Source organism: Andrena cerasifolii, chromosome 3, assembly GCF_050908995.1.
Source record: "Andrena cerasifolii isolate SP2316 chromosome 3, iyAndCera1_principal, whole genome shotgun sequence".
NCBI lineage: Eukaryota > Metazoa > Arthropoda > Insecta > Hymenoptera > Andrenidae > Andrena > Andrena cerasifolii.
The window spans coordinates 7,948,957-7,972,961 of NC_135120.1; the positions used below are offsets into that span (position 1 = coordinate 7,948,957).

Here is a 24,005-nt window from a genome sequence, read left to right on the forward strand (position 1 = left end):
AGCAGGGGGACGTGATTTGTTCCGCGGGAATCGATTCGGCATCTCTGTCGTGATTCCTGGGCTGATACACGACCCGATCACAGCGCATATTTCCCCGGTGCCTGGAGGCCTTCGAGCCAACGATAGTTGTCGACAAAGTTCTCTCTATTCCCCCACCTTTCTCCCTATCCTTTTCTCTTCCTACTTCCCCCTTTCTCTTCGCCCACCTTGAATCCCCCCACCCCTCGCCGCTCTTTCTCCAACCCTTTTCCCTTCCCGGCGGTTTCTTTCTCCCGTAGATTCACAGATTTCCTCTTTCTCTCTTTTCTACTCTTTTCAACCGCTTCTTCGGTATCTACGCTTTTCCTATCCCCTTTTCAGATTTCCTTTACCCTTTTATTCCCCCCCCCCCACCTTCCTTTTGTACGTACAGATTCCACCCGCGCAACATCCTAGCCCCCCCAAACATTGTTCACCTTTCGACAACCCTCGGATATACCAACCCCTTTCACCTGCACCCCTCGCCGATTTCCGCTTCGATGGGCTGCAAAACTTCCATGAAGGTATGTAACTTCCGCGCGACGGTAACGCCGGATTCATAACTTACGAGGGCTCCTTCGAGCCGGTCTTGTGCTTACACGCTGCTCAGCAGAATTAAGGGCCGGTATTTTGGAGATCGAACCGGGCAAAATCGGGGAGAAAGGTATTTCTCCTTCGTGCACGTTAGACGGTAATGTATCTTCCGATCGCTTGAAATCTGTATTATAAGAACAGCCTCTTCCATGCTGAATATTTTATAGCGCGAGAAAATCGTTTCGATAAGTTTAGTGGCAGGGTAACTCGGGGTAATATGCCACCGCAGGTAATATGCCACTTCTCAATGATTTTTTAAATAATGCACAGACGCCGTTACCATTTGCACTAATTCCGTTCAATTAAGTGTAACTGATAAGACGACAATAGACTTTGGCTTTTACCTTCTTTTATTTTCAGTAAATTCTGGTAAGTTATAAAAGTATCGCGTTGATCTAATTTCACACTGTAACTAGAATGCTGATTATACATTTGTGTGAACAGTTCTAGAAAAATATCAATAGATTATGATAAAGTATAGTAACAAACGAATTTTACAACCTCTCACACATCTGTTAAAACTATGTACTTTGTGGAGATATTTTCAATCCTTCGTTTTATGGCCGTGTGGAATTAATATGCCACATGTTTGTCGGTATAATATGCCACAAACTAATATTTTTATAAATCTTTCTATTTAATGTCATCGAGTTGTATTTTTCGTATTAGAACCATGCCTAAGAAGTAGGGTAAAGGACCCAATTTCTGACACCTAACCAATTACTGTCACCTTAAGCTATTCTACTTAAAATAACGAATACATAAACTATAGTATATAATCTATGGTATAGCTATAGATTATAGGTTGAATTACATAATTCTTTTTGTGTATGACTTTACAACGTTTGTTTATTCGTTATTTTAAGTAAAATAGCTTAAGGTGACAGTAATTGGTTAGGTGTCAGTAATTGAGTCCTTTACCCTATGTACGAACTTTAAACCGTGCTGTTTGGTCAGACGAAAGTTTAAAGGAAGCCATTCGAATGGCGAAGGAGGCTCGTACTACAATATAGAACAAATTTTGAGAATGTAGATATTTTTTATGACAATTCCACTGATGAAGAAAATGTGCAACTACTGTGCAATATGTGAACTATATTATTACGATAAAAAAGGACCTAATTGTGACTGGGTAAAAACTACTTGTTGCAAGAAGTGGGTCCATGAAGACTGCGTAGAGATTGGCGACTGTTTAGTTTGTTAGAAATAGCTTTTTTCAAATATACTTTACGTTTCATTGAGTTAAAATATTTGTTATTAGTTACTAATAGCTTGAATAGTTTAAAATATTGTTGATTCTAAAAAATTTGAGTGATTAGTTCGCACTTGGGTAATATGTCACTTTCAGGGACTTTTGTATTTGTCCGTTTCTGATTGAACTATAAAAGTTACATATCTCTACTTATTAGTCAATATACAGAATTAATTAGTTACTCTTTCATATGGTTTTATCTATTTCCCGGTATCTACTTATACTTGTGAGACATCGCGTTTCAAAGTTAACTGTGGCATATAACCCCGAGTTACCCTACTTTAACTGTGCTGCGTAATTTTCAATAAAGTGCCTAAGATGAATGTCCCAATTTCTGCTCATATCCCCATTTCTGTTCATTTCGTATTTTTCTTATCATTATATGCGTTACGTTTGTACTACAGTTGCAACAAAATAATTCTAAACTATTTAAACATTCACGCGAGTGTTGCACGAGCTTGGGGCAATACTTACATCGCTATTTTTCATGAGCAGAAATTTAGAGCATTACATATTTAATTACAAATTACTAATAGTTAAACATCTTGAAATATCTTTCTTAAATAGTTTTCGACTGGTTGATATATTATTAAAGAATTAATCAATTACTCTGCAACTTTTCATCGCAAACAAATTTTGTACACCTTCTTTATGACGAGTCACCTCTTAAATGAGCAGAAATTGGGACATTCGCGAGGAAACGACGGTGCTATAAAATTTGCAGGACCCAACGATTTGTGCTTGCACGAGCACCAACGAAACTCTGCCGAGCGACGTTTGCCCAGAAGCGATTTGCCCATCGAGGAAGCACGAAAGGTGTCTGGCCCACGGGGGCCGTCCATGATCATTTTCTCCTGGAAGAATGCAAATCCGTCCGCAGTGTTCGCTCGGCTAGAGGAAAGAAGCCACGGGGACCGTCGTTCGCGTGACCGTGCCGCTGGAAAAGTACAGGGGCTCTTAAACAAAGTAGTTTCTCGAAACGGTCCAACAAACCCGGTGCTTTCTGTTCTTCGTTTTACGGACGCGCCGGTGTTTACCATCCCCGACAGCTTTCGCGCGGTCTCCTCGAGGAGGTAAAAAAAAAAAGGTACAGGAACACCGTGGAAGGAGAGGCCGACTTAGCGTTATTTATGTTGCTCTCTCCCATGAAAATCGTCCGAGGCGAACTCTCTTGATGTCGCTCTAACTACAGTAATCTCTGGCGTAGCCGGCCTCTACCAGCTGCCAGTAAACCGTCCCGTTTTTACCCTAATTATCGTTCCCCGGCTGAAGGATGCTTCCCCGGCGTCGCCTCGCAATTCTCCAATGATCGCTCGAATATTCCTGGCTAAGTTTCGTCGGGTCTATCGCGCGTTCAATTCGCTGAAAGACGCGACACGATGCTAGATCCGCGGATCAGCCGAAGTGAATCGCTGGTAACGATGTTTCACGTGGATAACGATCGAATGGCGCCGCGCTCGAAGACGCGGCTCTCCTTCGGAAGTACGAAAATGGAGTAACGGGAGGTGACTATAGAGTGGCAACAAATGTTGGTGAACGAGGGTGAGCTTGGTGCAATCAACGATCAGCACAGTGGCTGGAGCCTGCGAGGGAATGATGGTCTTCCGCGTTGCCGCAACGAATCCCTCAAATATTCTTCCGATTTTCAATGCCGAGGGAGTTCCTCTACGGTGTAGTTGCTCGCCGAAGGTCAGCGAAACTTTGAGGGCCTGTGATTGCCTGTCGTTAACTTAGTGAGCAGCTGCAGCGGGAAGGGACTTTTGTGATTCCGACTACGCGTGATTTACGAATCGTGATTCCACAAATACCCCGAACCTTGACCGTGTAATCCGAAGTTAACGAGCGGCCGAGTAAAATATAGGCAAGGATACACCGAAAGTTCTGGCCGAGCGTGTAAATCAAAATTAAAGCGCCAATTAGTCCGGGGCTGTAATAAAGGTTGTACTCGCGTACCCAGTCACGACCTCATCGATTCATTTGAACTGAGCCCAGGAACGGTGAAGGGGTCCATAAGGAATATATCATTTAAGCAGAAAGACATTACAGCTTGTCTAACGTCGATGATATAGCGACGGGGTGAGGCCACGAATTCCCATCGAACATGGGAAATGAAATAGACTGGCTGGATGGCACGTACCATCCATCAAGGGTGGCTTTCGGGGCGCGGAGCATCTGGTCCAGGGCAGAAAGAATTCTGCGAATTCACGGAATTCCGGGCCCCATTTCGCGCCGGTGACCGTGCGCCAGCCCCTCTTCTGGCGCGGTGCGCGAATATTAAATGGGAAAGCGCGGCTGCGAGAATGGGAGCGTGGAAAACCGCTGACAAGGTTACTCTTCTCGCTCGAGTACCGTTCGTTAAGAATAGATACCGGTAATCGTTAACGAACTGCTCGGTTATATATCATCGTCGCGGATGATCGAGCGTAGCTGCGCTTACCACGTCTGCTCTTGGACCGCGAGTCATCATCGTTGACGTCCAGCCGGTGGTTCTTACCTGCAAGCAAAGGGAAAAATGGAATTATTAATGTGGGCTGCCACGGGGACTAGAAAAATCGAAATATTATGGCGCACGATAGCGATAGCCGTGCCGGTTAATGTGTTTTAAGTGCACCATGCTATGGTTGTTATAAATTCATATCGAATTAGAAAGGATAAGCAGAACTCTTGGGTCTTATAAATCGCAAGTTCCTTTTCTAAAGTGATATTCAATATTAAATACTGAGGTGTTATTTATTTGTTTATTTACTTACGGGCGAAGGCCCTTTTGTGTCGAGTACACAAGCAACGAAGTGTATAGGAGAATTAAGTTCAATTACAAAATACGCAGCTTAAAATGTCTTAACACACCTCTTTTTTCGATCAACTTTGACATACCTGGGTGGCTCACACCCGGAACAATTTTCGAACGACTGCCATTCTTATCTGAAGAATGCAATCGTTATGAAAAAAATCCTGGGTCAATTTTAAGCCCTGTAGAATGTATTCCCATAGTTTTGTGATTGAAATTTCATCACAGTTTTTGTAAAAAAAATCTAGATTACCATGTGTCGGGAAAACGCGAAGAAAATCTTTAAAAAATTGTAACTTTTACAAATTCCAATATTAGAAGCTAAAAATCTACAGAGTTATTATTCAGATACAATATTTTCAGAGAAAAAATAGTTTGCAAGTCGACTTTGGAGAAAAGGTATTTATTTTACACATAGAAGGTACAGAGCGTCAAAATCAGTTTATGAGTGGCTCGCACCCAGAGTGTCAACGAAGGGTTAATACAGCTGATTTGAAAGTGGTTACGACCCATGGAAGAAGTTGACAAAGTCGTTGAAATCATTCGCAGTTGAACAAACTCTATTTATACAATCGTTCTTTCCTAGGCTCGTTCGATATGGGGCAATGTGAAAAAGTTGCCTAGATCTTAACGGTATCCTAGGGACATAAAATTGTAGAATTTCTGGACAATCGACGATCTGATTACGGGTTTTATAAACCAGATCTGCCACGGTTCTACGCTCTTATTATTGTTACTTAGTTTTAGCTGAAGAAGATAACGAGAGGGGGAAAAAGATTTTGTCAAGTAGGACACGTATACCTTCGACCGATATTCAGAAGCCCCGAAAGGCCGATGAAATTTGCCAGTCATTATCCACTTTGCGAAGACCTTCCAGGAACGCAATAATTATTGTTTCACCGACGTGCGTGTTGCGCGCCGCTGGCAGATTAGACGTATTTTAATGCACGCCCGCGAGAGTTTTTCTCCGTATTATTACACCACGTGACCCCCGTGTGTATCAACTGTCATTATGTGTGATCTGTCCATAAGTCACCGACAGGTTAATGACGGACTTCCGCGCGGCACTCGCCGAGGAACAGCGAAGCGGAAAAAACTACTTGCATTAGATTGGAGCGGCATCGCTGTTGCGGCTACACGAAATCTAAGAGTATGTATGCGAGCTGGGCTCGGAACAGTTTCCAAACCACCTCATAGAAACATATGAATTGTGTCATTATTGTCACCATTATTTATTAAATGCACCACGAAACGGAGTCACAAAATTATCCTGTCCGTAATGAAACCCCTCACAGAGCCATGACTTCAAATCAAATAGAACTTGTAAAACCTGTCCAAGTAAAAAGCTTGAGGACACTCAAATCCTCTACCTTTAACTCGGTACAGCAACAACACGCTTATTTCAATATCTACAACAGGATTCCACAAGACATTTGGCCATGATTGTGGCTAATTATTAATTAACATTTCAATGGTTGCGATCCCTTTAGTCTCCCTCGAAGTTCGTTCCGGTCTTTGTTATATAAACTGTCTGTTGGAAACTGTGATCTTAATTTAGTGCAGTAAGTGCTAGTCATTGTAAGCCCCGTCCATTTTCTGTCCCGTTTATATATAATAATAATAATAATAATAATAAAAATAATAAGACAGGGTGTAGCCACTTTTCCATCCAAAACACGTGAAACCTCAATTCAGAAACCCGCAACAACGCCACCATCTCCCAGACGAACGGTCAAACCGTGCCGCTCGAATAAAAACCATCCAATTACCAGATAACGCAATCCTTCAGCTCGTAAAAACGCTGGCAGTGGGTCTAATGAAAATATAAAAGCGCCGCTCGCGGAGCCGCAGAATATTTCGAGACACGGCGCGTCGCCTGGGAACCGAAACGAGCACCCTTCAACGTCCGCTGGCCCATACGCTCTCGCGAGCACCGTTAATAATAATAATAACGCAGGGGGTGCGAGAAGCTCGTTTTCCAAGGGTCTGGCGGGCGGTTGCGCGTATATAGGGCATTGAACGAGGAGACGCCGGGGTGGTTGGTGCAGCCTTTATGCGGATATTGGTGTGCCGGGGCAATTTAGGAAGATAATGCCCGGCGATCAAGCCCACCCTTTCTTCCCCCGAAAAAAAAGACCGTCCGTCGCCCGTCTCCCCCTTTTTCCACCACCCCTTTCCCTCTCTCCTTTTCTCTTGCTCTGTCCGCGGGGCTGGTGCTCCGGCGAGGGCTCCTCTCTCGGCTTGCACGCCTCGGGGCGAGCCGGAGAATGGAGAGGACGTTATTGATGACGCGCCCGGAGCTACGCGGAGAAGGTCTATAAGAGGTGTGCCAAGCGGCGACGAGCGGGTCCCGCGACCAAAAGGGTACCCGAGGCTCCTTCCTTTCTCTCCCTCGCCCCCTGATAAAAATTCCGTCGCCCTTTTCACCACGAGTCCGAGCTTAATCACGCGCGACGGACAAAGCGGAGGGCTGGACGAGCCGCGCGAACGCTTTGTTTATCGGATCGATCGAAAGTAGCCTCCCCCCTCCGGAGGCAAGCGTACGCGAGCCGAATGGACCGTTTAATGATTCATTCCGTTGCTAACGAACCGATATACGCGCTATCGCCTTTCGATCCCGAGATCGGAATACGCGATGAATCTTAGATCATGTGGCAGGTGGAATCAACCCTCTCCTTGATCGACAAATCGTTATCTGCAATCGAAGCCCTTTCGTGCGTCGCGATTAAAGCACTCTCGCGTTTTCCCTGACGCGAATGAGTGTTTCCGTCTAATTGACCCGTCGAGACGCGACAAGCATCGTCCCCGTGACTCCCGAGGATCGAGGGCAGAAACGCTTCGATCGTGACGAGTCGATAAGCGAGTAACGACGATGTCAACGAATGACGAATCGCGCCTGCTGCGCTGATAAACGGGGATAAAAACGAGTACGGTTGCGGGCCGCTTAAGAGTTCATTTATCTCGCGCCACTGACGCGATTTAATCCGATTGTTGCGTGTACGCGTCGCGTTGGGATATCGGATTGTTGCCGCCGCGCGGATCCAGTGGCGTTCGAATTATTTATTGCTCGAAACGTTTCCTCGGTTGGCGGAGGGAACGTTTCGCCACCGCGAGCTTCGGAAAGGAAGCGGAGCAACTTCGCCAGCGGAAGGGCAGCTTCGCGAGGAAGACCGTCGATTTTTCACAATTAGCTGACCACCTCGAGGTATCAGAAATTAAAGAACGACCGCGAAAAAGTCACGCTCGCACCGTTTCATCCTCCGTTAGCCTCGGCTGTACCGGTACACGCCAGAAACATGGAAGCTATTAATAATCCTGGAATCATATTTTGACTTATTGCTTTGATAAATGAATTACAACCCGGCGCAGACCTTTCGCCCCATGCATTATTCAACAGCGATCTATAGAGGAGGCGAGAGGGGGAGAGAAAGAGAGGGGAGCGCTCGGGCAGAGAAAAACGAAAGGAGAATAAGCGCCCAACCTACGCCACCGCGATTATACGGTTTCAGACGAAATCGACATTTACACGGGCCGAAATCCCATTAAAGGTGGAGGAGCGTTTATTTAAAAAAAAAAAGAAAAGGAAAGAGAGAGAGCCGTGCCGGCAAGGTGTCAGATTGAGTCCCGTTCGGGACGGTTGGTGCTTCCCTAACAGAGAGGGCTTAATCGATTTTACCCTCGAAGCCATTCGATGCAAACATTTGCGGAGGGAATCTGCCACGACGAGGACACTTTCCCTGACGACAATCGAATCGTCACTGTGACTTATGGGATTGCTCCCCCCCACGAACGAGCAATTGTGCTGCAAGGGTGGGATCTTGTCGCAGACTTCGCGTATTATAAGCTGCGTCTCTGGACCAGGGTGCGGACGGTAACGAGAAAATGATGGTAACTTGATTTCACTCGGCTCGGGTGAAAGTCATAGTTCTGTGATTACTCGAGCAGGTCCTAGAGTCTAGTCGTGGAAGATGGAAAAGGATTCAACCACCTCGAGCTGAAGAAACACTCGCGCAGGATAGCGAACTCTTCCAGGGAAATGTTAGGTCAATTTCGTGACCCTGTAATTAATTAATCAGCATGCCTTTATCGCGCTATACTAAACCGATGCAACAGGTGTGAAGCGAAAATACAATGGAAGCTCTTGCCATAAACAGAATGCCTATATCTATGGCTGCAATCCAAGATTTAACTGTTAATATGCTTAATCCAAAAGTGCCAATACAAATGACCGCAAGCTGTACTCTCTCTCCCTCTCTGCTTCCATTCGCGTCGAGCCGAGGAAGCCAAAATTTAAGAAGAACATAAAGCCCGCGTGACCGCTGGCTGAGAAATGTTGCGTCAAGCGACGGGGCTGGCTGCAATGGAACAATCGTGCCAGCGACACGGCGCAATGTTCCACGGGGCAAATAAAGAAAGAAGCCCGACGAACGTTCCTCTCCCTTATTTATCATACGTGTACGCGCGGCGGGCGTATACGCGCATTTCCGTGTAGCAATCGCTTTCCAGGGTACTTCGATTCTCATTGTAGACCGGCTGGAACCATTACCTGGACACGCCCGGCTGTATTCTAATTTTTCTCCGGCAGGTAGGTATCTCCGGTTGGAAACACACCGAGGCGCTTTCGTGCCCGACTGACACCGACGAGTCCGACTGCTGACGAAACACCGCAGAGATTCGTGTTTTGATGGAAGCACGGTGTTGCAACCTCCGTTCCCACAACTGTTATCCACGCCAGTTCAGGGGACCACCTTTCAACGCCTGGATCAACTGATACAACCGCGACGCTTTCTCGCTGTGCTGTATTCAGGATTTTTAATTTAATACGATAATAATATTTAATTACGATTATTAATTAATTTAATACGATAATAACGATAGACTGTTCCTAGAGTTAAAGTGTCAGGGACTTTAAGGACCCGGTAATTTATGAGTTTCCTTTCTTTCGCTACAGGAGACCCAAAAGAGGGGAAAAAACGGTCTTCTCGACCCCTGCGCTTCTCAGTCCGAGAAAACCCACTGAACGGACAACTTGTATCGCGCTAAAGACAGTATTCTTTCCATTACTTTTAGTTTAAGTTTTATACAGTTCTTATTATTATTATTACACTGACGTTCGACTGTGTAACTTTTATTTTCTTGAATAAATAAACATTATATTCTAACAAAATATTTGGCAATGGAGGACATTGCCTAAATAGTTTTGTCCTCGATGTAGAATTATTCCTATCCCATCGGGATCTTCACATTGTTTTGGCAAGATCCAGATCTTTTGCAGCACAGAGGGTCCAAAGGAGCCTCAAAATACAGTGGAACTTTCAAATGCCTCGCAAATGATTCGCAACGAATTTTCGTAACACGGCGCAGTCCGGATTAGTCGTGGAAGCATCGTTCGTCTCGGCTGCAAGGAGATAGTCCCTCGCTGCTGAGAACTAGTTCCGAATAAATTTCGCTTGGTCGGGGTACGTACAGCCGAGCTGCGGTTCCCTACGCAGCGAACTTTGTGGGAAAGATACGTTGGCTGGCCAGTAGAATCTGTCGGCGGCCAGAGTAATGGAAATAATGAGGCCATAGTGGCTAGCCCGCGGGATACGTGCCGTAGATGCTGGTATCTGGGCAGCCTCGGGCTTCCATTCGTCGAACAAGCCTAACCGTGGCGGAAGTGCACAGGCGTGCAGCTCTCGCGAGAGGCTCCTCTCCGCCTCGGCCAGAAAAGAGGCATCCGCGAGAAGATCGCATACGCACAAGATCGCCGCTCTTCACCCCGTAGCCCCGGCATGCATCTTCTGAATCGGATTCACCGCGACGGACGTGATCCGACACGATCGATCGTTCCGCCCTGTCAACCCTTTCTTTCGCGACGATGCCTGCTCGAGCTTTTGAGCGATCGTGCCCCGGTGATCGTGCGCTTTTTCGCGACGATCGACCGACGCGCGGTTTGATTTGTTGCCCGGCATCCGCGCCGGCAACCCGAGGAATTTACTTCTCGCCGCGCCGTTTCAATATTCCCCGGTAACTCTCGTGCTTGTTTGCAGCCTATGATCTCTCCAGGCATCAATCTTCTCAGGCTGCTGAAGGGGGAGGATGCTCGAAGATAATCGTGTGTAGGTCGAAGGAGATATTGGAGGGCTCCTTTGTGGAATTGATACCATATGTTTTTAGGTTGAAACGCTGACGTTGCGGAAAAACGAGCTGGGTGCCGTTTCTTGCGCGTTTGGGGTGAGTAGCCTAGGTCAGGCCCGAGGAAGATGTTGGTCTTTAAAACATAGCACGAGTGCTTTGTACACTTGGTAATTAAATTGCTAGCAGACAGAATTATTATAATTATTATTATTATTAACTCGGCGGGACGCGCTACTGGGTGAAATTTACCACAGAGGCGCTAGTTGCGAAAATATGAAGACTGTTTTTGAGTTTTTGTTACAATTTTTTAAAGAACTTTAATAAGGATTTTAAGATATTTCATCAATTTTGTTTGGTTCTTAAAACACTGTATTTTAACATAAATTTTTTTCTTAGAACGTCTGCAATGAACAGCGTGGCTTTGTTTCTGGTCGATCAACGGTCACGAATCTTGCCGTCTTATGTAACTACGTTGCCACCTACTTGGAATCTAACCTGGAGGTCGGTTGTATTTTCACTGATTTTAGAAAAGCCTTCGATTCAGTGGATCATTCCATCGTTTTATCCAAATTGTCGGCTATCGGATGCATGGGCAACCTGCTCTCCTGGTTGAATAGTTATTTATTGAATAGGCGTCAAATTATTCGCATCTCTGATACCGATTCTGATCCAATCGTTGCATCATCAGGAGTGCCCCAAGGGTCACATTTTGCGCCGTTTCTCTTTAATATCTTTATTAATAATATATATGATGTTTTCTTGCACAGCAAGTTCCTTTTATATGCGGATAACATTAAGATCTATAAGAAAATATCGGGGCATGCTTACTATCTTGATATGCAATCGGATCTGGATAGATTTCTAGATTGGTGCAGCTTAAATATGCTAAATCTTAACTTTTCTAAGTGTCATGTCATGAGGTTCTCTCGTAATATGAAACCAATTGTTTATGCGTATAGATTGGAGAATTCTCTCCTAAACGAAGTAAATGAAATTAAGGACCTTGGAGTTCATATTACATCCACGTTAGTTTTTTCCAAACATTATTCAGTGATTACTAACAAAGCCTTGAAGTCTTTGGGTTTCATGAAACGTTTCTCTGCTGACTTTGTAAATGTAATTACTTTAAAGTTATTGTACACATCCTTAGTCAGGCCTCACTTAGAGTATGCATCCATTATATGGTCTCCAAATACAATTACATACAATACTCAACTGGAAAGGGTGCAACGTCGGTTTCTGCGGTTTGCAGAATATAAATTACACATTCACAGGCCTGTCTGGGATCATGATTTTGCATCGATACTTGTTAAACTTAATACGACAACGCTTTCTGCGCGCAGAACTGTAACGGACATGACCTTTCTTTTTAAGATCATAAAGAGTGAAATTAATTGTTCTGCACTACTGGAACTCGTTGATCTATATGCTCCTACCAGATGTGTCAGAAAAAGGCCGCCTTTCGTATACCGCAAATTCAAATCTAAATATGGGTCACTTGATCCAATGAATCGCTTAATGTTCAGTGCTAGCTCCTATGTAGACTATGTCGACTTCTTTTCCGGTAGTAGTTCCTCTTTCAGTTGGAAGCTCTTCAGACTATCGTGTCAGGAAAATCCTATCACGTCGTTGTAACTGCGCTTTGTATTGGGTAATGCCCGTTTAATTTTCAATAATAATAATAAATATTACATAGTTTAAAAAAAATATTCTGAAACCGTGGTTTTTTACGTTTCAATTTTGGGTTTCTTTGACCCGGTAGCGACAACCTGTGTTACAATATGGGGTGCGCCTCCCGCCGGGTTAAACGTCTTTATTACTCAAAGAAGAAGAAGAAACCTGAATATTACAGATAGCATAGACAATAAGAGTAAAGGCGAGGCTGTAATGGTAACACTGTTGAGAAGCCTAACCGCGTACAATAAACTAAACTAAACTAAAATAGAGACAGCAACAAACAAACATAACAACCGTTAAGAATAAACTAGACTAGAAGTTAGCTTAAAGCTAACATGAGAATAACACAAAGAGTAAAGTTAAGTAAGAAAATTAAAAGTGTTGGAGAATGTGCTGCCGCACTGCATGCTTGAAGGACTGATAAGAGTCTAGCTGTCGAATAGTAGCAGGAAGGGAGTTATAACGATGTGCCGCAATATAGGAAGAAGAAGATTCGAACCGGGTTGAGAGCGGGTTGAGAGAGAGTTAGAAGAGTGATAAGAAAGGTTAGCCAGTAGGATGTTGTAAAGATATGACGGACTACGAGAAGAGAGTACCTTAAACACGAGACAGCACACGTGGAGTTTCCATCTTTGCGACGTACGTAACCAAGAGGACTTTACAAAAAGCGGGGAGATATGATCGAACTTGCGGACGCGATATGAGAAACGCAGACAGGAATTTTGAATACGCTGATCCAAGGAAGAGAGACGAGAGGTAAGAAAAGGACTATGTACAGCATCACAGTAGTCAAACAGCGATGCAACCAAGGATTGTGACAGGAGGAGTTTCTGAGGAGAGGAAAGAATATGCCAAGTAGGATATAAAAGGCGCAGACGATTAAAGGCTTGGCGACATACAGTAGACAGATGATTTTCGAAGAGCAGAATCCAGAGTGAGTCGAGTGTAACAGCAATGGGAGGAAGGGTGCGAAGGAGGAAAGAAGAGCCAAGAACAAGGAGCGAAGAGTCGGAAGGATTAAGTCTAAGCCCGTGTTGAACTGCCCAATCAAATATTAGAGCAAGATCAGATTCCAGATTAGCAACGGCCTCATTAATGTTGTTCGGCGCAAAGGTGGAAATAATGTTCCCCTCCAGCCTTTTCCTTTCACGCTCTGACGTTTACATTGGGCAATACCAATTCTGCCTGTAATTAAGCACGAAAGTATTTAATCATCGGTTGGAAGTATGAAATCAGCCGATTCATTGGACCTTTTTTTTTATGGCAAACAGGCATAATAATATTGTACCCGCGGCAATCAACCCCTGGCCACGTTTAAAGTGACCGTTTAATACCTGTTTTACGATGCCAACTTTCACGACGCACCACTATTTGTTAAGCGAGGGTTTTTAATACGCGGAATTACTTCTCAGCCATTAAACGCGAACGTAAATCCACAAATTTCGTTTTAATAAACCGCCAGTCGTGGGCTGAAATTTAAAGCCGCGTTAAAACCGTCGGTAGTAAAAAGTGCCACTATCCGCGGAGGATTAATATTGCTTCCCTCTTGCATAATTATGTCTGTTAGTACTTTACTGGCCGACCGCAGAAGTTGACGGGAATGCGAGTATTAACGGTAATTCTAATAAGAAAAGTGACGTTTAGTGGAGACAGCAGTGACGGGAAGCTCCGAGCGAAGTCTCCACCCTCGAGACTGTACAGTGTGTACATTTTAGGAATTGCTACCGCCGTGGAACAAAAGAAACGAAACCAGTAACGCTCGTTTAAGACAATCCCCTAAACGTTCACTGGAGCTAGCGAAAGGAGCCAGCGAATCGAGCGTGGCACACCTACTGTCATCTCGGCATATTTACACCCTAATGTCGCCAATAAAATCGCGCTAATAACGATAATCTGATATTCATAAACGTGGCCAACGAGGGCTGGCTCGTAAGTTCCAGGAGATACTGCGACTCGAATGCTGCCACGGGGCAGGAAAAATCCGGGCGACTGTGCAGGAAGCAACGTTATATTAAGCTTCATTAGGCCAGGGAAGAAGTCATGGGAGCGCGTCGGTATTAGCCGAGGCGATAGAAATTTACGGGGAGCGCCTGATCGTGGGGAATATGGAAACGGAAGCCAGCACGATCCCTGGTAATAATCGTTGTCGCTATCGAGAAGCGAAACGGGCGGCTTTCCCATCGCCGTGCAGCCGGTGTTTGTCTCGAGTTTCATAGTCGCTTTCAAATGTCACTGCGCGCGGTCTTTAACGCGAGCGTAACATGCGAACTTTGTTGGGACATGGAAGATCGTGGCAAATCTCCTCTTTTGCAACGTGCAAACGCTCGCTAAGTTGCTCCTGCCACTTTGGTCAGCGGCTCGCTATGGGTACTTCATTCTCATATTCAGCCATCTTCGCTTTCCTTTTCTCGAGAAGGAAGCTATTGCATAAGTGTAGCCGGATGGAGCATAAAAATGCTCGCCTTACGCGAAACAGAAATGAATATGGGAAGGGAAACGTGCTGGGAACGAATGATGCTAAGTAAAAACCGTAAAAAAAATACGAGACATACGCAAAGAACGTTTGTCTTTCTTCAACGTCCGCCTCACATTTTAGAATTGATGCCCATGCTCATTTCGAACGACCAGTATTGTCTTGCATAAAATTTTATTCGTGACTTAGAACTGCTACTAGAAAGAGAAAAACTCTCGAATGGAATGCGTGCAGTTTGCAAATCCTCGTCTTTCCTGCAAAGCCAGCTCAGCTCCGTTTCCCCATCGCGATAGAAACAACGCATAGGGGAGACGTCCTGCCAATAACGCAGGAGGGTCGAAGAGGATAATAAAATAACGCGAGGAACTGCTCCGAGGATTGGATCATCGTGGCTTAAGAGGAACATGGAAATCAATTCGTAAGGGTGGCCGTGTAATTCCATTTTATGCGACGTCGAATGCAAACCCGGCTGTGTTCCGATCCCCGTAGGTAGCATTATCGACGCGGACTCTTGAAATATAGGAATCATTCTTCCGTGACTCTTTATGTAAATGGCTGCCGTACCGTTTGAATATATGATTGCCGCAGAGGAAGGCTGCAGCAGCTCGTGCTCGTCAACCGAACGTTTTCGCATGAAAAACAGCTTAAAACAGAGCCGCGATTGCCTACGTGGAATGCGACCCCGATCCTTGCTCGATACGTTTCCTCCCGTTGACTCGGCACGCGTGTGCCGATAGTTCCTTCAGCGATTACACTGTTCCCGCGAGTTTTCATTCGCTGGAGATCGCTCGGAATTTATGACCTGGCGACTGGCTGTTAAATAAAATACCCTCGGTTTCATCAGAACGGTAACGGGATGGCATCTGCCGGCGTTGAACACCGAATCACGGAGGGATAATTAGTTCCGGGGGACCTGTGGGATTCGAAGGCTCCTCTAATAAATTCATCGAGCAACCGTTCGCAATAGGAAGTGACAAAGCATCGCGCCGCAAAAGACCTTCCGTCTGAAGACGTTCAAGAGGCCCCTCCATCCCTCAGACTCATTGTCTAAGCAGCCGCTTCGGCCCGACGCAACGTTATTCTTGCCTTTCTACCGAGCGAAGCGGCGATCTTCACGCGTCACGTGTATACCACCGCCGACATTCTGTTTTCAAGAGGCTTCTTTCACTGCACCCTTTAAGCATCTTCACAGTTTTCAGACTCGTCATTAGCACTACTCGCCACTCCAGACGGTTGTTAAAGCACCACTCGCCCCGGAGGGTAGCCGCGTCGATGGATAATTTTAACCCGTCTGAAACACGTCTGACCTTGCGTGATATTCCACGGCGAAAGGTGGAAAGAAAGAAGGAAATAGTGGGGGAAATGGGCCGACAGCAGTATAGTAAAGAGAGTTCTAACCCAAATTTGAGTTTTGCGTTCAATACAGTTCAGAGTGGTACGCTAGACGTTCAATACACGTTCAGTGTGGTACGATAGACGTTCAATACACGTTCAGAGTGGTCCGATAGACGTTCAGAATGGTACGATAGATGTTCAATACAGTTCAGAGTGGTACGATAGACGTTCAATACACGTTCAGAGTATTACGATAAACGTTCAATACACGTTCAGAGTGGTACGATAAACGTTCAATACACGTTCAGAGTGGTACGAAAGACGTTCAATACACGTTCAGAGTGGTACGATAGATGTTCAGAGTGGTGCGATAGACGTTCAGTACGCGTTCAAAGTAGCACTGGCGCCATAGGTGTATTGAAAGTCTATCATACCACTCTGAACGTGTATTGAACGTCTATCGTACCACTCTGAACGTGTATAGAACATCTATCATACCACTCTGAACGTGCATTGAACGTCTATCATACCACTCTGAATGTTTATCGGACCACTCTGAACGTGTATTGAACGTCTATCGTACCACTCTGAACGTGCATTGAACTTCTATCGCACCACTCTGGACGTGTATTGAACGCAAAACTCAAATTTAGGTTAGAACTCTCTTTACTATACTACTACCGACCACGTCGAGGGAAAAGATTTCCCTGGGAGCGTTGTATACACGCGTATGATCAGGTTTTATTTAGAACTCGCGCTCGCGGTGCTTTAGCGAAGAGTTTTTTTTTTAAAAAAGCCTGTGCGGTGTATTAACGGAGAGATTCCATGCGAAAAACAGGGGAAGTTCGCGGCGAATCGCCCCGCGAAGAGCTGATTAACTAACATTTACCACGGATTCCCTCCCCCGGGGCGCGAGGAATTACCAGGTCATTAAAGCAGGATGCAAGCGATTCTGGTGGAAATAAAGGAAATTCGAATTCGCGGTCCAGTGAGATTTGCGCGTGACCCAGTAAAGGCTGAGAGATGATTCTTGTTTCGCGAGGAGTTATTAACCCCTGATAACAGAAAGAAATGGAGGAGAGGAAACGAGTTTACTCCTACTTGCACGGCCACTGCAATTTCTCATTGACTGTTACGGGCGTGACAGCCGGAGACAGGCAAGACACGTCTTTCCACCTAAACGAGTTAATATTCATACATGGTTAATGTAATGAATACGACCGTGCAGCATTATCTAGACATCAGCTACGTACACGGAGGCTTCCAAACGCCATTTAAGCTGATGTAATCCAGCTGCCACCCACGCATATTTCTGCCGACGCATCTGCAAGCGTTTGTTTCCCACAGAAAAGGTCTTTCAAGCTGCGCAAGCTCCCCGGACACGCCTTTTCTCCCAAACGAGATCATCCACCTCCAGCGGATCTATTTATCGAGACGTGTAGCAGCTCAGATGTTCTCCGTTTCGAATGCCACTTGTAACTGTCGTTTCTAGGTTACCATATCCGAAACGCCAGATGCTGCGAAGAGAAATTACACGAGGTTCGATTCTGCGGAGGATCCGGGTCGCTCTTCTAAAGCCGCGTATTCACCTGCGCATTCGCCCCGAATGTGCATTCGGCGCGCACCGATTTTTTGCCCGTTCGGAGCTCAGCGCGCATTCGGCGCGCATTCGGCGCGCGTTCGGGGTTGAGTGAAATTTGCGGCGTCCTTTTCATGGTATTGTTCGGACCCGAATGCGCGCTTTGATGGACCGCCAACAAGCGGATCGGCCCGAATGCGCGCCGCGCCCCGAACACGCGCCGAACACCGGACGAGCAAAAAATCGGTGCGCGCCGAATGCACATTCGGGGCGAATGCGCAGGTGAATACGCGGCTTAACTCTCGCCATTTGCACGATATAACAATGTTACACAAATGTATATCTCAGAGGTTCGAGGTAGATACGTGTATACCAAAGACTTCCCGTCCCGAGATTCTAGTTTATTTTCACGGTCCCAGTTGAATCTCGATTCTATACATACTCTGGGATTGAATTATCTCGAAAGCAAAGGCCAGAATTAGAAAACAGTACGGCTGAGGCAAGCATGTGCCAACGTGAAACTATGATGCATATAGTACACGAAAATGTTCCCAGAACTTGCACAAGTCTCGTCACTCTCAAACTTGTGTTCCCTTTCCATTTTTCGTACATATATACTTGCTCCCGGAGCGCTATAGTCTTACGTCTCGCAAGGATCAGGAAGTTCTACCATCCCAGCGTACTTCATCTCTCAAGACCTCTCATCAAGGGGTACCGTACGTCGTACGCTAACTGCAAGTGCATACGGCTAACCGAGGGTTGGCTCTCGCATAACCATCGACAGACACCAGAACCCGCCAGATATCCGCCATCAGCGGATCGACGGAGTGCAGAGAGGAGCGGGGTCTACGGCGCAGGAGAAGGAACGGATCGACCGGCTAATCGTTGATAGGTTATCGCCGAGCTCGACGTTTTTCGCCAACGACATTAAGTACACTGAAGTGCACTCTGTTCGGTTTGAGAAGACACTCGATTTACGGGTTAACGAGGCACTCCCGGTGCAGCAGGCCGTTTCACGGAGAAGCGGTTAACCGTGCCCCGAAGCAGCATCGACTTGCCAAGCACTTTCGGGAAAGTCGTTCGGGATGATGCACGGGTGCGAGGCGCGCGTGTCCGCGCCGAGCCGCGCCGCGCTGCAACGGGGAGCAAGGGAAGAAACGGTGGAGGAAATGTATGCAGCTAGCCAGAAATTTTTCTTGCAATTTATGTGCATCCTGATTTTATTAATAAAGGCAGCCTCGCGGCCCGGTCGCCCGTGAAAGTTCTTGCACGAAAGTATCATTAAGCACTGAACCCGCGCGCCATTTAAGTGCATTGCTGCCCGGGAAAGAAGAAAAAAAGGATGGCCTGCCTCCCGGCGGGATTTTAAAACGCGTTCCCCGCCACCTCCGACCGAATGGGCTTTTCGTAAAAAGTGCACGTACTTTGTGCCACGTAACTGCGTCTCTGTAATTTCCGTCTCCCCCACCCCGAAAATATCCTTAATTCCTTGGCCTGCAACGGAGCACCGCCTCGCCGTGTCTCCGTCTCCTCTTTCCCTTCCCCTTTTCTCCCCGGCATTATTCTGCAATTTGTTAACACCCGTTTCGACTAATTACAACTTCAAAGGAGGCTCTCTTGCCCTTCGAAGGAAATTAGCCTCCCAAATTGCTGACAAAAATACACGCTACCCTCTGCCGGCTAATGGCTGATCCACGAGATAGGGCCTCTCAGCTTCCCTCGAGATTTATGGTTTCCGTCGCCGATCGGAGCTCGTTCCGAGAAACGCAAGCAACCCCATTAGGAATCTATAATCTTCTGGTGCCAAAAAAAACCGCCGGTGCTTTCGGACGCATTCGTGTCTGCAGCTTGAAGATCTTCGCTCGCTCGATGACAGCGTCCGCTGGCTACCGCTGGGGAACTGTTGATATCGGGTTGAGCGGATCATTCATCAACACCATCGACGCTGCGCTGGAACCTGAATGTCTACTGGACACCTGCTGTATCCGATTGAGTTATCCAAGCTGTCAGTGGATCCCTTCTTCATCAGCCTGATAAATTGCAACTGACCGCTACCTACGTGACTCTGAGCACGATTCATTGATTCGCGGCAATTTTGAGTAATCCAAACTGTCAGGAAATTCCCGCTTCCTGCGCCTGATTATTGCAAATAGCTACAGCTCACTACAACATCTGCACCAAAGGGTGGTACCCGTAAATAAATACTATTATTATTACTATAATTCCCATGGACAGAACTGCGTGTACCCGTCAACGAAAATGCAAAGTAAAACTGAAATACGCGATCTTGGACCAGCGTTGCCGGTCAGCGATAGGGTCAACTAGACACCCAGCATCCTCCGCGAGGTCCAGGCGATGGTCGAGCCCCGGAGCAGCCTGAAGAAGATCGGTCTAGGCGCGGGAGGGCAGCGAACACCGCGGGGAGGAAGACAAGGAGGAATGTCGAGGAAGAATGCACGATGGGGAGAGCGTGTGGGCGCGCGAGCTAGCGAGCCAGCGAGCGAGCAAGCCACGCTGCGGCCGACACGGCCGCAGACAGAGACATTGCATCGAGGTTAAACGGCTGAACCCCGCCGAGGACCCTTAGGGTCAAATGCCTAAATTGCCGCGTCACAGTCCGCAAGACAGCGAGCCGTTTATGCCGAGCACGGCATTAAACTGAGGCGAGACAGGATGAAACGGTGACCAGCCGTGGTGAAGTTACGCGCTCGGACCACGACCAGCAATTGTATCATTCGGTATTTCGTTACAGGTGAGGATCGTGGCCGAGCCGAACGGGGATCTGGCCCGTGTAATCACTCGTGCAGGATTTTCGATCGTATCCGACGAGCACACGTATCGCTGGCAAATTGCAACCACCGCGCGGGCAACGCGCTTCAACAACCATTGGCGATTTTAACGCTGAGAGTCTGGACGATGCACGCGAATTGGATCAACAATGATTTATTCAAGTTACGAGCGCTGATGCCACGCATAGTTGCGCAGTAACGTTCAACTGCAACAATTTGCTCAGGTTTACTACTTAGGGTTCAGATCAACCAAGTATGCTGCTGATGAAGTGGAGGGCGGAAAAATAGGAACTGCAGCTTCTTCCTGTACCATTTGAACCCCGAGCTGCTCACTCGACGATGCTAGTCTTGCATATCTGGCGTTGCTAATGCCCGCGCACCATGCCTCACGCACACGAGCCGCGCCAATTTCGTAAGCAGCAGAATTGTGCAACGAGCGCGCATCAGCGGCTTCGTGTCGTCGTTTACCGAGAAGAGACGGCGATGACGCGCGCTCAGCTTCGAATTGAACGATATTAAGAGTGGCGGTCGTTGACACGCGACGGGCCTGACACGCAAGACGCGCGTAATCGATGATCCGTGAGAAAATCTCGAACCGCTAATAACACGGCGCGCCTAAAACTGACGTTTCTAATGTTCCTGCGTTACTTACTGCCCAACGCCTCATCATCGACTGATCGACGTCACGAATCTGATGCCCCTGATTATCCACACTTCGGTTGTTTACTTCGCCCGGTGGGCCCCGACACACAGTGGTCAAAAATCGAGAAAACCTGCCCAAAACATGACGGTGAACTTTGATTTGTACAAAAATCAGTATACTAAGGTTTTCGAGGCCGCTGATTACGAATTTGAGGTCAAAATTGCAAAAAAATGGCGCACCCAATATGGCGGATGCGCATATCAGAAAAACATTCGAGTTGGTCTAAACTTGGTATCCTGGAGTTTTCGAGGTCGCTGATTACGAATTTGAGGTCAAAATTGCAAAAAAAAAAAAAAATGACAGACTTAATATGGTGGATGCGCATATCAGAAAAACATCCGATTTGGTCTAAACTTGATATCCTGGAGTTTTCGAGGTCGCTGATTACGAATTTGAGGTAAAAATTGCAAAAAAAAACAACAAAATGACAGACTTAATATGGCGGACGCGCATATCAGAAAAACATCCGATTTGATCTAAACTTGGTATCCTGGAGTTTTCGAGTTCGTTGATTACAAATTTGAGGTAAAAATTGCAAAATACAAAAAGGTGGAATCAATATGACGGACGCGCATATCAGAAACACATCAGATTTAGTCTAAACATGGTATCATCAACCAACAGCCAAATCCTGCTGCATCTATGGAACTGAATGGAATAGTTCGACTAAATATACGTATATTTGATGAAAATCGAATATAGAAATGTGGGATTGGTTTTTAAAAAAAGTTTTTTTCGTCATGAATTTTTCTCAAACTCTTTTAAAAAATTTGCCAACGCAAGTTTGCAGCGCTTATTACGCCATTAAACTTTTGTTTGAAATATTTTTTTCTGTCTGTTGTACTTTAGGAGTTATACGCAAAAAAGTGCCTATTTGATTTTGAGCGTACTTTTCACACGCTTAAAGAACGATAGGTCACGAATGAAACATAAAGTTGTTCTTGTCTTGAGTCACTGTATAAACCCACAAAGTTGCGTTCCTATCGAGGACTCCGGAGTTCCATTTGTACTTTAATTTATTAAAAAATGTCCCAGCTCCAAAGTTGCAAAAAGTAGCAAATGGAAATAATTCTTTCAGACTCTCTACACTTGTGTGAACAAGTTCCAAGAAGCCTCAAGGTGAAACAAATCGGAACTTTTTTTGAGAGGCCGGCAAAGTACAAAGACTGTAAGTTTAGACTAAATCTGATGTTTTTCTGATATGCGCGTCCACCGTATTGGATCCACCATATGTTTTTTTTTGCAATTTTAACCTCAAATTCGTAATCAGCGACCTCGAAAACTCCAGGATACAAAGTTAAGACCAAATTTGATATTTTTCCCATCTGCGTTCCACAATTTTTTTTTTGCAATTTTAACCTCAAATTCATAATCAGCGACCTCGAAAACTCCAGGATACCAAGTTTAGACCAAATCGGCTGTTTCTCTGATACGCGATTTTTTATTTCTTTCTCGATTTTTGCCCACTGTGCGCCAGTCCCATTTTCGCGGGCGAGCTCCACCGTAATCCCAATAAATTTCCAATATCCCCGCCGCCATTTAAGATTCGCCACGGGAGCAGCAACGCGGCCATCAATAACCCGGCCGACCTTTACGGAATGGCTCATTCGAAACGGCATCGCGCCGCGACCAATGACAAGCGTGCTAAATGCGGCTTCGATATCCATTTCGCAAGCCGTCTTACCATTCTCACGCGAGCGTAATTCGAACTCGAGCGAGTACGAGGCCCCGGCGAGACCGAGCTCCCTCCAACAGCCTTCGCCTCTTCGTTTATCAACCTTCGGGCAAAAATCATGCTCCGTCTGGAATTTCATCATTTAACCGACCGTAGTACGTGGAACACGAAGCAGCCCCGATAATCCCGACCCCTCTCAGAGAATCACAAGGGGAGGAGGCACTCTACATCGCGTACAAAGAAGTACGCTCAACTGCGATCCGTACGAAAATGAGCTTGAAGTACCTGCACAACTACGTTTAACTCCCACAACTCGACACTCGATTCCCGAGAATCTTCTAGCGCTCTATGTGCAAACGAATCAACCGATCATCCATGCTCGGAGCAAGCAAATACCGCATGAAGGGGCGACGATACGCAGGAAATCGGATACGAGTGCAGGCTACACTGGCGCGAATGCAGTTCCATTACCCTGGGCGTGCGCGTCGATCAACGGAGATAGGGCCTGCCTGCATGTGCGCAGGTGTGCGCGGCGAAGAAAAAGTAAATGGAAACGGACAATTTTGCACCGATTCGCGATTACCGAAGTCGTGAGAATGGCAGAGGCGTGTTCGTTCCGTGGAGGGCTTCCTCTAATGAGGAGCTCGTGCGTGCGAAGAACCGGAGCCACTCTCTTTGTTCGTCCCTGGGCGCATCAGGGACAATCCCAGGACTCATTAGGCGTGCATCAAGATGAATCCACCTGGCGGGTCACCCATGAAATTGAAATAATGGTAGCACACGAGGACGGTCTCCGCCGGTTCCGCGGGAGAACCGTTAGGCCGTGCCTTCAGAGACATCGCGGGCGTCATCTTAAGGAGAGGCTTTTGTCCGACAGGAGAAAAGGTGGGAGTACAATGGAGAAAGAATATTGTGCTCGCCCCGTGGTCATCGTGAACGACATTAATCGTCCGGCGCGCTCCACGGATTCCAGTGACATTAAATCGTAACCGTTCCCTCCGC

At 46.4% G+C, this 24,005-nt stretch overlaps 1 protein-coding gene across 4 annotated transcripts in view; it reads right to left on the reverse strand.

Annotated features, from left to right (window-relative positions):
• Kug (FAT atypical cadherin kugelei) overlaps positions 1-24,005 on the reverse strand; it is a 508,387-nt gene that overhangs the window by 198,257 nt on the left and 286,125 nt on the right. Inside the window, exon 4 of one of the 4 annotated variants that reach the window (XM_076808463.1) lies at positions 4,302-4,358. The exons of the other annotated variants lie outside the window; for them this stretch is intronic. Coding sequence (XP_076664578.1) covers positions 4,302-4,358 — 57 coding nt within the window. The remainder of the gene's footprint in view (positions 1-4,301; positions 4,359-24,005) is intronic. 4 annotated transcript variants of the gene reach the window in all.